At 48.5% G+C, this 15,400-nt stretch overlaps 4 protein-coding genes across 4 annotated transcripts; 1 reads left to right on the top strand and 3 right to left on the bottom strand.

Moving 5' to 3' along the window:
• Positions 1-1,298: 1,298 nt before the first annotated feature.
• On the bottom strand, positions 1,299-3,157 carry N7484_010020 (uncharacterized protein; the record flags this gene model as incomplete). The annotated part of the gene is made up of 2 exons (XM_057120407.1): positions 1,299-1,747; positions 2,041-3,157. The coding sequence occupies 2 exons, from the start codon at positions 3,155-3,157 to the stop codon at positions 1,299-1,301; spliced, it is 1,566 nt and encodes a 521-aa protein (XP_056969962.1).
• A 790-nt stretch (positions 3,158-3,947) lies between these two features.
• On the bottom strand, positions 3,948-4,819 carry N7484_010019 (uncharacterized protein; the record flags this gene model as incomplete). The annotated part of the gene is made up of 3 exons (XM_057120406.1): positions 3,948-4,325; positions 4,376-4,583; positions 4,641-4,819. 3 exons carry the CDS (start codon positions 4,817-4,819, stop codon positions 3,948-3,950), a joined length of 765 nt encoding a protein of 254 aa, XP_056969961.1.
• Positions 4,820-7,985: 3,166 nt separating this feature from the next.
• Positions 7,986-12,065, bottom strand: N7484_010018 (uncharacterized protein; the record flags this gene model as incomplete). Its single annotated transcript, XM_057120405.1, has 1 exon — positions 7,986-12,065. The coding sequence occupies one exon, from the start codon at positions 12,063-12,065 to the stop codon at positions 7,986-7,988; it is 4,080 nt and encodes a 1,359-aa protein (XP_056969960.1).
• Positions 12,066-13,481: 1,416 nt separating this feature from the next.
• N7484_010017 (MFS transporter) lies at positions 13,482-15,145 on the top strand (the record flags this gene model as incomplete). The annotated part of the gene is made up of 4 exons (XM_057120404.1): positions 13,482-13,717; positions 13,773-14,156; positions 14,206-14,957; positions 15,006-15,145. The coding sequence occupies 4 exons, from the start codon at positions 13,482-13,484 to the stop codon at positions 15,143-15,145; spliced, it is 1,512 nt and encodes a 503-aa protein (XP_056969959.1).
• Between the last annotated feature and the right edge of the window lie 255 nt (positions 15,146-15,400).

Raw genomic sequence — 15,400 nt, 5'->3', positions numbered from 1 at the left:
AAACAATATTGGTCAACACAGCAGTGTGTAACTGGACGATTTTATTTGATCCCGCCGCCCGGTCAATTGCTACCCTGGACAGCCAGTGTAAAAGATGCGTAGAGTGGTCTCTGGAATAGATCCACATGTCCACTTGTCATTCACCAGTTAGGGCAAAATTGGCCGTAAATTCAACGATATGTGCCATTGGGCAAACATATCATGGTGCTCGTGCAAGGACTTGACCATCTTATCGTAGACCCCAAATATCACAGGCTGGAGCTTTCCCGACCACCAGCTAACCGCGCACTCAATTTTCTCGTGTAGTAGTACCATACACGGTCCATTAGTCACAGAATCGATTGGTAGATAGGTCTCGTCTAGATGCCATTATGCCGGAGCATTGCCCTGAGCTTGAGACTTTCTCCGAACGAGTCCACCTCAGCTTACAGGTTGAACAACGCGTAATCGGTCCGATGAAAGGTATAAAGCCGTGTACCTCGCACGCCGTCTTCGTGAGAAAAAAAAAAAAAAAAAAAAAAAAATTCCAATTTGATCATTTTATCGTCACCAAGTGCTCAGCTTTCCGTTCGTCATCCACTACGTATTTGTTTCCATCTCTTCTACTGGTTCAAATCAATATAACCTCTATTACAGAAAAAGCACACAAATTCTTGGGTAAGAGACCTTCTACAAGCATGATTGATTTCGCTAACTTGATATTGCGAAGCTTCAATCCCCACTAGGCCGTGTGTGAATAGCCTGAAGTGGTCGTATGCGACTCTATCGTTTCCCCCAAGTTAGGCACGTAGGCTAATCCTATAGTGATCGGAGATGATCTTGCTCCACTGGGCTCGGCTTCCAATCCCATCGTGATCCATGTTGACGAGGGTTGATGCCGCGATGAGACAGACCAGCTTAGTTCCGATGCCGACACTAAGATCATGGCTACACCGGAATTCTGGGCGTTGACCGGTGGAGACTTCGCCGTCCCTGTATGCAAAGGTGAAGCTGTTGATTCCCCGATTCGAAAACCAAAGATAGCAGCAGCTTGGAGGCCGACCAGAGCGTAGTGCCTTTTCCAGACGGGTGCACAAGGGACGCCGTGAAAGTCAATTCTAGGGGCGGGATCCTAGGGGACGGATGCGGACATCTTTGAATCGATCAACATCATAACGCAACCGGAATCCAAGCAGTAGGTAGTGAGTATATCTAGGTTTGTTAGTCCGACGGTTGCTGTGGTGTACCGCCATGAACGGAAGGCATAGCCAGGAATGTGGTTCGACTCAACCGCTTCAATAGGCGCTTGTAGCAGGGGGTCAATAGACGCTTGGCTTGAACCTGACACAAGACGCCCGGCTTGACGTTCGAGTTGACGAACGGCCAAGTGACCTTTCAGGGCGAGGGAAAGTTGGTGTGGAGGTTGGAGCAGGGGTGATAGGAAGGTGGGAAGTAAGACGAAGGAAGTTCTTCACGGCCTTATTGAGCACGGACCGGTCTATCGGCCAGGCAGCTGGGAATAGGTCCTCCGATTTGGGTAAGTGCACTGGGCTGTCTGCGGTCAGGATAACGCCAATCCTAGCGAGGGTCTCTGGGTCGAACTCGTTCGACCAGGGATCATTGGCGTCTCGGTAGTTGCGAAACTGCAGTGCAAGCTGTCGGGAAAGTTGAAGGCGCCTCTCCATAGATGAGGAGCTTGGAGTCACGTAGGGGGTCGGGTTGGCGGGTCGGTCAGTTGAGACCGTAACGACTAGGCATCCAGGAAGCCCTGGAGCGTCGCAAAGTCAGGCTAAAGGGACGACGGAAAAACAACCTAGGACGATCCTCCCAGAAAATTTTACCCAGAAACCAGGCGAAAGCCGGACTTGCTACTAGTTTGTAACAAGCTTGATGGGAGATAAAGATTGTTCATCGGAAACATCGAACTAAGCTAGCTAGTTAACAAAGGTAAACTCATAAAATGTTTCGAAACCACAGACGATAAGGTATACGATTTCGATTCAGGTTGTAGCGACAGCACAACAATTTGACAACGCCAAATGGCACGCTACTCACACATACTCTGTATCCAAATCGGAGTAAGCTGTAGATTCGTTTCTTGGGGGTTTCGTGTCGGCCGCCCCATCAAAGTCTGGAAATCAAGTTCCAGTACATCACCAGACACCACTCCATTCCTAAGCCTAGCCGACTTGGTACGCTCCAGGACGTAAGTATTCTCGCCCCTGGTGGTACCCCTGGTGGTAGCTCCAACTCTTCGGTTGACGACTTGCGTCCAAATCTCGATGTCGGCATCGTGAGTGGTGGGATTGGCGGAGATGAGCACCACAAGCTGGGTTTTCTGGTTTGAGTTGGAGTACCACCATTGGGCATCCGTCCGTAGCTGGGGAAGGGACTCGGATATCCCAATCTCTACCACAAGAGAGGGCCATTGTACAGGTGTACCGGGCGCCGGATTCCTTCCAGGGAAAAACGATTTGTCTGCCTGCTTGTCGCACACGCGACCAGTGGACCGTCCAGCCCCTCCAAGCCAAAAATCACGGTTGAGAATGCTTAACCCCATATCACCAAGAGCATTGCTAATCCAGATATCAAAATAACAGCCGATTTTCTCATGGTAGTGGTACGACATCTTATATAGGACGTCGTGCTCGTGGTGGCGAATTGTTGCGCGCACCCCTTTTAGAAGTTCAGGGTGTTCAACAATCGTTAAAAAAAGATCGGCTGGGATCCGTTGCACCAGAACGTATTGGGAGCTAGGAGGGTCATCTGACACGAGCTCATCTTTGAGTACGTCAAGATAGTCGCAAAGCTGGTCAAGAGAGGAGGGTCGGTCGAGGATATGAGCGGTCAGCAGGGTTGTGGGATCGATTCCAAGGTCACTACTCTCGGGATTGGAGGATGGGAGAGATAAAGCCGGAGATTGGGGTGTGGATGACTTTTGACTCCACACAGACGTTGCAGCTTTGGAGCTGCTGGACTCAGAGCTTTGGGCCTCACGGCGGGATCGAGGATTGGCCTGGGATAAATCGGCGTTGCCAGAGGACATAGTGGGATAGGAGGTGGAAGGTGAAGAGTTGGATAGGTGAGAAGTCTGAGAAATTTGATGGGGCGCGAAGGAGGGACGAGTTTCCATCTCGGTCGTGCTTTCCTCTTGTGCACGCGCTGCTTGGTGACTCATGTTGGAAGAGCACATGATAGCTATTCTAAAGGAGAGTCCAAGTAAAGAAGAACTGAGAGAAGAGACCACTGATCGAAATCTTTGAGATGGAGATAGATGATCAAGATATGTGCGGGGATACTTGTAGAGTGTAGTGGAGCACAATACATAGGATCCATGATTGAAACTAAGCCTATTTAGGACAGAGACTTGCGTCACATAGGCGGATCTACCCTCCGCCGCTCCTGGCTAGTGAAGTTCCCTGTCCGCTCCTAGTCAGATCTAATATAATAAGAACTCCGGAGAATGGCAGTAAGGCTTGCGGAATTTTGGCACTGGGTGACTCACGATTGACTTCATTTGCGGCCCAACGACGAGAATTGTAATGTCCGATATCGTCTTCAAATCGAGCATCTCGACCTAATTCCCTAAGTGCTCGTCGACTTGACTCATAAGTCATCGGCAACGACGGATGAAGCTCATAGTCACACTTTGTGCGATCAAGCCGCCGAAGGAGGGGCGTATTAAGAACCTCGGCGGAGCGGAAGCGAGGAACTGCGTTTTGGAATTCGGAGCCGCCAAATGAGCTCCGGTATAAGTTTGGTATTAACAGACGCTCGATCTCGAAAAGCAAAAGAAATAATTTGAGTGATCGGACAATATACCAGTTGATAATCGCCGTGCATGAAAAATTTGGTTCTGGCAGTGAGCAGTGACTGTCAGTAGTGAATCCGGTGCTCCTGCATCTAAAACTATGACCACATTTACCCATCAGCACCTTCCGGCCGACCTTTTAAATTACGAAACTCTATCACCGCACAAAGAACGTCACGTCTGCTCTGAGGGTCGCGCAGGTAGAAGAGCGGTAACAGACCGAGTCCGGAAGGTCTGTTACGGGGATGTGCTTCGGAAGATCACTCTGAAAAGTGGGATTTTGTTTGCGCTTGCTCAGAGAGGATTCATCAGGTAGAGAGGTGTTCTGTGGAAGTAAGACGCCGGGTCGGGTCCCGGTAATGGCTGACCAGAGTTGGATGGTAGCAAATTGGACGATCATACTTCCGTGACGAAAAAACCGCGAATGGACCCAGTGATGCCGATAGATCACACAAAAGACATTCACATCTAGAGTATTCTTATCCTTCGTTCGTCTGGAAATTTTGCGCTCTGCCGGGAATACGCCATTGAGAAACTATGCTCCAGTCAGCTCAATCCCCTTCAGAACAGAAGAAGCAACCGTACGCGTCGCATCTGCTTATGAATATCGTCATTAACACTGCGACGGGCGAATAGCTCGAAGTATTGACAAAGGCGGCGCCAGTATTCGTCATACGATTGAAGTGCTTTCTTTCTTGATGTCTTAAACATCCAGTCGAAAAGGTTCATGTAGATCGCTTGGTCTTCCAGCAGAAGATAGTTCACGTAGTCCTGGTTCGATTGAATACAATATCTATTTCGGTGTTAGTGCCCAACCACAAGGTTTTCATTTCATCAAGGGCAAACCCACTTCCGCCAGTACCGTTCGACCACGGCGATTCCTATTAGCGTTCTTGGCTTGAAGTTTGGAGGGAGCCATCCAGGACTGCGGAAATGTTTCAATCTGGCTCGCGTTTCCTCGCAAAGAATTGGATCGTTCCAGAACTGATGGTCATCAACCTGAGCTGGAGGTACGGAGACAGCCGCCATGGGGAGAATAAAGAGACAAAGGCCAAGGATTGGATTTTGTGATAGGAGACTTAAGAGTCAAGTGTGTAGAGGCCGACCGAGGCAGCGGAGGTGGGATGAGAAGTTTATTGAAAGACCTCCGGGGGGGAGGGCAGACGAAGCAACTTATAGCCGCTCGACCAGGCTGGGCAAAAAGGAGGGCGGCCTGGGTTTGGATACAGAGGGGAGCCATTTTCAGCGTCGTTTTGGTCACCAGTGGAAACAGGGGAAATAATCGTTGAAATCGAGCCTCTTTGTCTTGGGAAGTTTTTTGTTTTTGTTTCGAATGGAATCTTCCTCCTTGTGTGCTCCGGGGACGAAGCCATTCTTCTCTCTAAGGAGTCGACGCTTCTCTTTCGCCTTTTCATCGCGCTCGGAGAAAAAGAGCTGTCCGCCCATTATCGAAGACGCTGCCTGATCTAAGTTTGGAGGCACTGCTCGAGGAAAGCGATCTGAATTCGAAAGGAGTCATGAGATATCTAGAGCTGGACATGATCCCCTTTTGTACCTGACATTTTGAGCTCGAGCCACCTCAAGAAATTGTAGACTTTGACATTATCGCCCCGTAGTGCATGACTATTTCCATTTTATTCCCTGCACGATAGATATGACGCAAATCACTGTGGGGTAGGGTAGTCAGAAAACGAGGGCAGCCCAAACATGACCGACGGAGTAGCCATCACGGAATGAATGGCCCCTGTTGGGTCCGTCTATTTTGAGTATGGTCTATTTTGGCTGGCCAAATCAGAGGGTGCTCACGTGAGGCTTAATAAGGCACCACCTAGTACGCCTGAGCACACTCACTGAGCCGACATTGAGCACGACTGAGCAATCACTGAGCATTAGTCATCGGTCACGTGATAGGACTGAGCGTGATCACTGAGCCTGAGCCCGTACTGACGTCTACTCAGTGATCCTGAGCATGAGCGCCCTCATAAAGCGGCGGCAGCCTAGATAGGAAAGGCCCCACCCGGCAGACTTTATCCTGTCTATATAGGTGCATATACGTCGATCGCCTTGACAGCAACCAATCCCTGCTGCATTCAGCTGCTTACTAAAAGCGGAAGACTAACGTAATTCACCACCGAGCGGATCATCCCGGTCGGCCGGATCACCCCAACCAAAACGCGTTAATTAATTAGACCATCTTTCTTCCACCAACCACCATGCCACCAATTCGCTCCCAAAATCGTCAAAAATTGACACAACAAGAAGGCAATATCTTACTTGCTATCCAGGCTATCAAAAAGCAGGAAAATTTGTCAATTCGCAAAGCAGCATGCATATACAATATCCCATATACAACGTTATACGCGCGTCTTCACGGACGTCAAAACCGCGTCGAATTACGCGCAAATTCGTTTAAATTGACTGAAATTGAGGAGAATTCGCTTAAAAAAAAATTAGGTGATTTCTATGGATATACGTGGAGTAGCACCACGACCTTCTATAGTGCAAGAAATGGCTAATCTCTTACTCGCGACACGTGGAATAACCCCGATCTAAACCGTCGGCAAAAATTGGGTTACAAAATATGTTAAACGACACCCAGAACTCGATACAAGGTTCTCTAGACGCTATAATTATGAGCGGGCAAAGTGCGAGGACCCAAGAATCATTATGGAATGGTTCGACCTGGTTCAAAAGACGATCCTTAAGTATGGTATTTAGCAAGATGATATCTATAACTTTGATAAGATAGGCTTCGCGATGGGCTTAACCGCGACCGCAAAAGTCGTTATAAGAGTAGAATATTATGGTCGACGCTCTCTTTTATAGCCTAGAAATCGTGAATAGGTGACCTCGATTGAGTGTATAGGCGCGTCTAGATATAGCCTTCCTCTAATAGTTATCTTTAAGGGTAAAATACTTATTAGAGGCTAGGCTAAAAATTTGATGCTTCTAGACGACTAGTAATTCTAGGGCAGTCTAAATAGATGGACCTTAGACGAAATTGGACTTTGCTGGCTTAAAAAGGTCTTTCTTCCATCAACTTTCTTAAGGTTAAAGGGGATATATCGACTTCTAGTTCTAGATGGTCATAGAAGCCATCTAACTCCAAAATTCGACGAAATTTACTCTCAAAATCATGTGATTCCAATCTACATGCCAGCGCACTTATCACATCTTTTACAACCGCTCGACGTGGGTTATTTTGCGGTCTTAAAGCGCGCGTACGGGAAGTGCGTCGAGGATATGATGCGGCGTGGTCAGAACCATATCGATAAGATAGACTTTCTTGACGCTTTTCCAACCGCTCGAATCGAAGCTTTCAAAGCAGAAACGATCCAAGAATAGCTTCTCGGCAACTGGTTTAGTTCCATATAACCCAGATCGAGTTATTTCAAAGCTTGATATCTAGCTCCGGACACCTACACCACCACCATCTCAAGGAAGCCAAAGCAGTGGCGCGTGGGAGCCTAAGACGCCATCGAATTATAAGCAGCTCCAGAAGCAAGCTTCTTCGATTAAAAAGCTCTTAAAACAGCGCTCTAAGAGCCCACCAAGCCTAGTGAATTCCGCTATAGACCAGGTGCTTAAAGCGTGCCAAATCACGATGCAATCAACGGCTTTTCTAGCTCGAGAAAACGAGCTCTTACGCGCTAGTCACGAGAAAATCAAGCAAAAAAAGGCACTTTCTAAGCTCCAGATAGTAGCCCCAGAAGGCCTCTCTGTCGCTGAGCTTAGAAAATTAGCTCAAAATGATAGAAATACTCGATTTAAAGCTCCATTCGACCAGCCAACCGGTCAACCAGAAGCACAAGAACGACGATCTAGGGCGCCACCAAAATGCTCGAATTGTGGTATCCAGGGTCATAAGAGAACGCATTGTCCAAATTTGATTAAATAGCTTAGATACTTAATATTACGTTGTTTTGGTTGAATTATACTGGTTTAATTATCATAATTTGGTTGGGGTGATCCGGCCGACCGGGATGATCCGCTCGGTGGTGAATTACGTTATATATGCCGATCATTGAGGCCTGAGGCAAACATCGGCTAAGCCCTACAGTTTTGAAAACCATTCTAGAACTGGAAATCCAAAAATAAGTACCAAAGCAGGGTCAAATCACCGAAGTGGAGCCAAGTGCCATGCTTGATCCAGCCACGAGGACGCTCAAAACATCTGGACGAGCCACGAATGCCTCTACTCTAGTCTCCACCCTTTCTGAACCTTCATCTCCTCATACCAATCCTTCACGTACTTCAACGCACAATGAGGGCCATACAAATCGGTCTCCCATTGAGGGGCCGGTGGCTTCAGCCCTGTTTCCTGCAGACATGTCTGTCTTAGAGCCTCAATATCGCCACCACGATCATACGTGGGGAGCTCCTCCAGCTGAGCCTGCTCAAGCCGCATCTGAGCCCGCAGCTCCTCAGTCTCGGCCCAAGAAACACTGAGGTCACTGCTCAGAACCACACCATACCCTTTGCGGGCCCCATCTACCGTGACAAGTTTGCGGCGAACTTCTAGTGCGACTTTGTTAGCCGGTCGCGTTAAAGGGTCCCCAAGACCGCCTCCACCCCAAGTAATCCACTCGAGAAGATCACCTGGGTCGACACGAATGTGATCACATTTTGACGGTAAAATTGCCGTAGGCGGCTTCTTTGCCGATTGAGAGTAGCGGTAAAGCACCTTCCGAGATCTCTGGCCAGGCTTGCCTCCTTTAAGACCCCAAGGCTTGGTGAACCATCGGTCGTCGTGCAGACTGAACTCTCCCCGGGCTAAAAATCGGTACAAGGTTCGTTGAGCATTGCCGCCTCGAAAAAACCCTGGCCCGCCACTGTCGGCAACACTTTCATTCGCTTCGATACGCAGAGGGTAATTCAACTCAATGCTTTCAGTGGGGATGGACTTGATTGCTGGAAAGAGGCAGTGGCAATCTGGACCATCGCCAGCCTGCCGGGCTGGAACGCCTCCGAATCCAATTTGGTACAGCTGGTACCATTCGCCAGTAGGCTTGAAGCCGGAATAGAAAAAATGGGGTGAGTCGCTGAAGCCAGCTGCAGCTTGGTATGCGTCGTCTTTCTGGCCGATCAGTGCTTGTACGATGTCTAGTGTCCGACCCATGAGGTGAGTACGACAGGAGATAGGTGCAGGTCTGACGGGTTTCAATACACTGCCTTGTGGGATGGACACATCAATTAGATCATGAAAACCATCGTTGATGACAGTTCCAGGTGCGGCTGCTGCAAGGAGATAGTACCCGATGAACATTTTAAACATGGTTTCAGAAAGATAAAAGTTGATGCCGTGTTGACTCTGAGGAGAGCTGCCATTCCAATCAAAGCGCAGTCGCTCACCATCAATCTTTTCCATGGAGCAACGCAGTGCCCACGGACCAACGCCGTGGCCATCATCGTCGACAAAATCGGTGAATACGCTCTTCTTATCATCAAATTGGCGCTGAACAATCTTTGCAAAGCCACTGCGGTTTCTGTATAACAGCTCATCGCATGAAGCCAGATAGACCTCGCGGCCAAACCGAGTCGCCAGCTCGCGTACTCGCGTTGCAGCCATAGAACACGACGCCACAATAGCGGTCAGATCCGAGCGATACCATGCAGGCTGCCGAGAATTGCGGCATAGGAGCTCTACCAGGTCATTGTTCATGATGCCTCGAGCGTATAACTTGATGCAAGGAATTTGTACACCATCATCGAAAACAGATGTGGCATTGATGGACATACTCCCGGGTACAATACCACCCACATCTGTCAGGTGGCCAAATTGTGAGGCATATCCGATCAGTGTATGCTCATGGAAGATGGGCATAAATACGATTACATCGTTGAGGTGGCTGATAGCACCTTGGACTTGATAAGTGTCGTTAGTCACGAACACATCCCCCTTCTCAATGGTGCCTGTCCAAATCTCGAGAAACTCGGTGATGAAACTCCCGAACTGGCCAACAAGCATCTTTCCCTCAGCATTGGTGATGACGTTGAATTCATCCTGCTGTTCGCGAATAGCAGGCGACATGCTACACCGAAGCATCATGGTATCCATCTCACCTCGAATAGATGCAAGAGTTGAAGATATCAAAGTTGGAATTGCAGGAGTCGTCTTGACTAACTCTGCGGCCTTCTCCGCAGTATGATCCGTTCCAGCCACTGGGGTTTCTTTCAAGGGATTGATTAGAACATTGCCAATGTTATCAATCTCGCCATAGTAGCCAGGCAGGATAAGTGTGTTGCTATCCATTTCCGAGATGATACACGGCCCCTGAACTGTCATTCCTCGCTGGGTGATTTTCTGTCGGTCCCACAGGGTGGCGAGCTGCTCTTTGCCCTGCACAATAATATTTTGTTCTCCAATCTTTGCTTCGGGAGGAGGTTCGACTGTCATCGATCCAATGACCTCGGGAATCTCGATGCTTGGGGATGAATCTTCCAAAACAACGCCAAGTCTCATTAGCTCCAGTTCAAAATCGGATAGGCAGTAGGTGAACATCTGGTGATGCTGGCGGTCAAATTTTTCCCGAAGCATTCCACGCCATTCAGCTGTATCCAAGAGGAGCTCCTCCTCATCAAAATCTATAGTGATCGTCAAAGCTTGACCCTTATATCTCAGATCGGCTTGATATTGGGGTTTCCAGGTCACTGGCCAAGAATCGCTGGCTGATCGCTGGAGAGTCTCTCGGCCCTGCTGCTCCAAAGACTTATATTGTATCCGAACTTGATGCACCGTCACTTCAGATACCATGTGGATGAAAGTGGCAGACTGTTCATGCCGCAGCTTTGTGGTCACATCACCCTGTGCGCAGAGAATGCCAGGCGACGGGGGAATTATGACAGGCCAAGCGCCAAGTAACTGACCAACAGCATTGGCATGGAGAGGACCGGCACCTCCAAACGCCACAAGAGCAAACTCTCGAGGATCATACCCCTGCTCGACAGACACCAGCCTCAGAGCACCATACATGGTTTCATTGATAATGGTGATTATATCCTCTGCAGTCTGCGTTACAGGAAGCTTCATCTGATCTGCAATCTCAGTAACAGCCGCAATTGCTGCATTGACGTCTAGTTCAAACTCTCCACCGAGCAGTGTCTTCGGAAGGTACCCGAGAACGACATTCGCATCTGTGACAGTTGCTTGTCGCCCACCCTTTCCATAGCATGCAGGCCCAGGCAGTGCGCCTGCACTTTCGGGACCCACCCGGAGGGTCTCGGTGAGTTCCATGTACGATGTTATCGAGCCGCCGCCAGCTCCAACGGTCTTGACATCAACTGCAGGCGCACGGACTGAGAGGTGTCCGACAACCGTCTCGCGTCGCAATTGAGGCTGTCCCTTGTAGATCACAGCACAGTCCGTGGATGTTCCGCCCATGTCAAGGGTGATGAGGTTCTTGTATGGTGTGCTCCTAGTCACCACGTCCGCCACTCCTCTAACACCACCAGCAGGCCCTGACATCAATATATTCACCGGGAGCTCGGAAGCAAGATCAAGACTAGTCAATCCTCCATCGCTTTTAAGAACGTGGATCGTATCAGTGTGCTCTGCAAGACCATTGGAGAGGTTTCGGAGATAATTTTGAACCACAGGCTTCACAAGTGTATTGGTACACGTTGTCACAGTCCGTTCATATTCTCCGACTTCAGGAAGGACCTCAGCAGAGCAAACAATTTCAACCACCTCACCGAGTACTTCACGGACTATCTCCTTGACGACTTTCTCATGTGCGTCATTACTATGAGAATTCAAAAGCGAGATAGCAACGGCCTCGGGATTTTCATGAGCCAGCTCTCGTAGACTCTGCCGCAAATCCTCAATGTCGACATCAGTCACCGGCTCGCCATGCACAGACATGCGCTCCTTGCACTGTACAACTCTTTCGAGCGGCACAATTGGCTCAGGTGGCGTGAAATGCAACCATGCTCCTAAACCACCAGGTATTTGAGAACGGCGCAATGCCAGAATATCTTTATGCCCCGCTGTGACTATAAGTGCAGTTCGAGCACCTTTTCCCTCTAGGACGGCATTTGTGGCAGTTGTAGTGCCATGATGCATGAATTGGAATTTACCCGACCAGCCAAATCGCTCTTGAAGTAATTTGCGGGCTTTCACAATCCCGTTTTTAATGCCAATACTCTGGTCTTCGCCAGTAGTCGGGACTTTAGCTCGAACGGTTTCACCGTGCGGAGTAAGAACGTATACATCTGTAAACGTGCCTCCGACGTCAACCCCTAGCTGATATCCCTGGTTGGCCTGTATATCACCCATTTTATCAATTTGACTGATTATGGCGAAAAGAAATAGCAGCCGACAGAAGCAAGCATTGCTCGGCTTGCAGCGGGAGGGCGGGGCAGGGGGCCAAAACATACTGTGGACATTGTAAGTCTGACTATACCACATTGGATTCTCTTCGCGCAAGGCTGTGACAAGTGGCCACTTCTCTTGCTATGCCGATTCAACGTTCGAATCAATGTTCGAAAACATGGAGATCATCCCCTAATGGGGTTGAATTGGTCGATCTATGCCGCTATGGTGAAGTGGAGACTCTGTATGAGGGGTTGATAACTGATAATGCTCTCAGTGGACAATTAAATCATTGGCGCGTTCAACTTGAGAGTGAAGGAAATGCTGCATTACTGAAGTGTCTAATATAAGGAATCAACAGGATAATAGGAGCTTCTACGGTATGAAAGTCCATGTTCAGGAACCATGGCATGATAGCCGTGTCAGATGACCAAATTCGATGTGATATGTGATAATGTGATCTTCAACGCTGCAGAGTACTTACTGTGCAGTTTTGGCCCCAGGTATTGTGGCGTGGGTGTTACAATGGTGCTCCTGTGCGTCGCGTCGCGGTTGTGTGACAAAAATTGATAACGATCTTTGATTGAGGAAACGAAACCTTTAGAAGATGAGAATATTGATCGATATCTCGAACAGTGCGAAAACGACTCTAATATGTAGCCAATGGGATGTCGATAATAAAACGCGGCTCCTTCCAAGGGTCACGGACTTCTGCTGCTTACCACTGAGTCAGCTCAGCCGCAAAGCAATTTATCTCGGAGGATCTCGGCCAGGATTCTGGAAATCACATACTCGCTCTCGTGAGACAAAGCAAGAACAAGCGCTCAACAAAACTCTTGTTTAATAATCGGTAATTCAGACCTTTCAATTGCTGGCCTTTTAGCCGGGTGGGCCTCAATGAGCCAATCAAAAGGCGCACCACTTTTTGTTGACAAATCAGTCATCTTCAGCCAGGGAGTCACTTTGTATTCAGCAACGATCAATCCGCCAACAATCCAAGGAATTATGGCCACTTTAAGTCTCGCCTCCATATCCACCAGAAATACATACGCGAGACCGTCCCTTGCCTACTTCTTTGGCTATATAACTTGACCAAAATTCCCTTCCAGGCGTCCAAACAAATACGCTTGGGCATGTACATGCAGGTGGCGCCACTGTCGTGGATCGACTAGTGATCAAGATTACTTCTAGGGCTGATGTTGCACGGGCGTGATCCCTCCACGTACATCGTACTTCGCTTACATGCTTATATTTAAGTACCAACCGTAAATAATCTGACAACATGCATTTTCAAACACTTCGGAGTTACACACTCGGGGCAGCACTTGAACTTGATACCTCCACCTCCACCTGTGAGTTACCTAGACATATTTAGTAACCATGTCAGACTCCGAAGGTACAAAAGTGATGGATACTGCCTCTGTTGCCTCTGTTGATTCTTCCGCCGGTAAAGAAACACCTGATAGAGGGGTTTTGGACGAGCACAAGGATGCCTCCATAGACCAATCAGACCAGTCTTCATGGAACTGGGATGATGATCCCAAGAACCCATACAACTGGCCACCAAACCTGAAGTTTCGACAAATTTTGATGATCGCAAGCGCTGCATTCACAACGTTAGTCTGACCATAAGATAGATAAGTGGTTATATGACGCTAACGTCATATCCAGCTCTCTTGGAACATCTATATTGACACCAGCGCACACCCAGTTCATGGTGAGATTCAACGTCAGCAGCACGGTTGCAATCTTGCCCCTTTCGCTTTATGTATTTGCCCTGGCCCTAGGTCCAGTGGTTGGAGGACCTCTATCAGAAACTGTCGGTCGCTATCCTGTATACGTCGGCTCGGTTGTAGTTGGCAGCTTGTTCACCCTGGGAGTTGGATTCAGCAATACCTTTGCAGGAGTCTGCGTAATGCGGTTCCTCGCGGGGTTTTGTTTTGCGCCGATATTGGCAATTGCTGCGGGGACTATCAACGAAACATGGAGACCTGCACAGCGGGCTATTCCAGCGATTTGTTTTGTATTGACACCATTTTTGGGTCCTGGCATCGCGTTAGTGTTCCATGACCCTATCCTCCAAGGAGATTGCTAACTGTCGTAGGCCTGTCATTGGTAGCTTCGTTGTCGTCCGGAAAGACTGGCGTTGGACACAGTGGACATTGCTATTCTTCGCAGCCTTCACTATGATCACTACCATCATGGCTCAAGAGACCTTCCATCAAGTTCTGAAACGCCGGCGTGCGAAGGAACTAGGATTGCCTTTACCTCCATCACAGCCACTTTCTTCGAGGATTCACTTCTTTGTAACGATGGCTGTCATTCGACCGATCCAAATGCTTTTTACAGAGCCCATCGTGGCTTTCATCTCCTTATATGTGGCATGCGAATTTGCCACTCTTTTCTCATTCTTCGCCGCGGTCCCCCTGGTGTTCGAAACTATTTACAAATTTGATCTTGAAAAATCAGGCCTAATATTCTTAGCCATAGTCGTCGGTTGTTTCCTCGGTGCTTTCACTGTTTTGCTATGCGACATATTTTTCTACCGTCCGAAGTCAGCAAAGTATCCACCACATCAAGCACCTCCGGAGTTACGTCTGTACCCAGCTATGATCGGCAGTTTTGGATTGCCTACCGGTCTATTCTGGTTCGGCTGGACATCCAAAGCTGACATTTCGTGGGTTAGTCCGACTGTGGCAATTATGCTGTTCGCGTGGGGCAATTTATGTGTGTTTATTAGTACATCACAGTACATGGTAGACACTTATCGCGGCGTCACAGTAGCTAGCGCTATGAGTGCAAACAGCCTGGCTAGATATGGGCTTGCGGGAGCATTTCCACTGTTCATACTTCAGAGTAAGTCCTCACTCAATTTTGAAAACAGCATAAAACTAATTGCCCCAGTGTATTCGAAACTCCATATTTCATGGGCTTCGACCTTTCTCGGGTTCGTCGCCATTGCGCTTCTGCCTGTACCCTGGGTGCTATTCGCGACCGGAAAGAGATTGAGGGCTCTTAGTAAGTTTGAAGGGCTTGAGGAATAGGAGTAGTGTTTAGTCCCTGTACAGGGTTGTCCTTGATGACCGTGGCTGAAGTTTTGCATCATAAATCGTGTATTTTAGAGAGTAGGCCAATATTGTTAATACATACGACTTTTGATGTTGCACATTGAATTGAACAGATCGAAGAAAGGCCTATAAAAGTTGTTAAAGTCCGATTTGAGGCTGAGAATGACGTAGATTAGCGTTTCGGGTGAGGATTAAGTGTGGGGACGTCACCCGTCCATTCACTCCTTTCTC

Source organism: Penicillium longicatenatum (assembly GCF_028827895.1).
Source record: "Penicillium longicatenatum strain IBT 33135 chromosome Unknown contig_6_segment0_segment0, whole genome shotgun sequence".
NCBI classification, from domain to species: domain Eukaryota; kingdom Fungi; phylum Ascomycota; class Eurotiomycetes; order Eurotiales; family Aspergillaceae; genus Penicillium; species Penicillium longicatenatum.
Note: the sequence above shows the minus strand (reverse complement) of the source record. Positions and strands in the feature narration are given on the sequence as shown.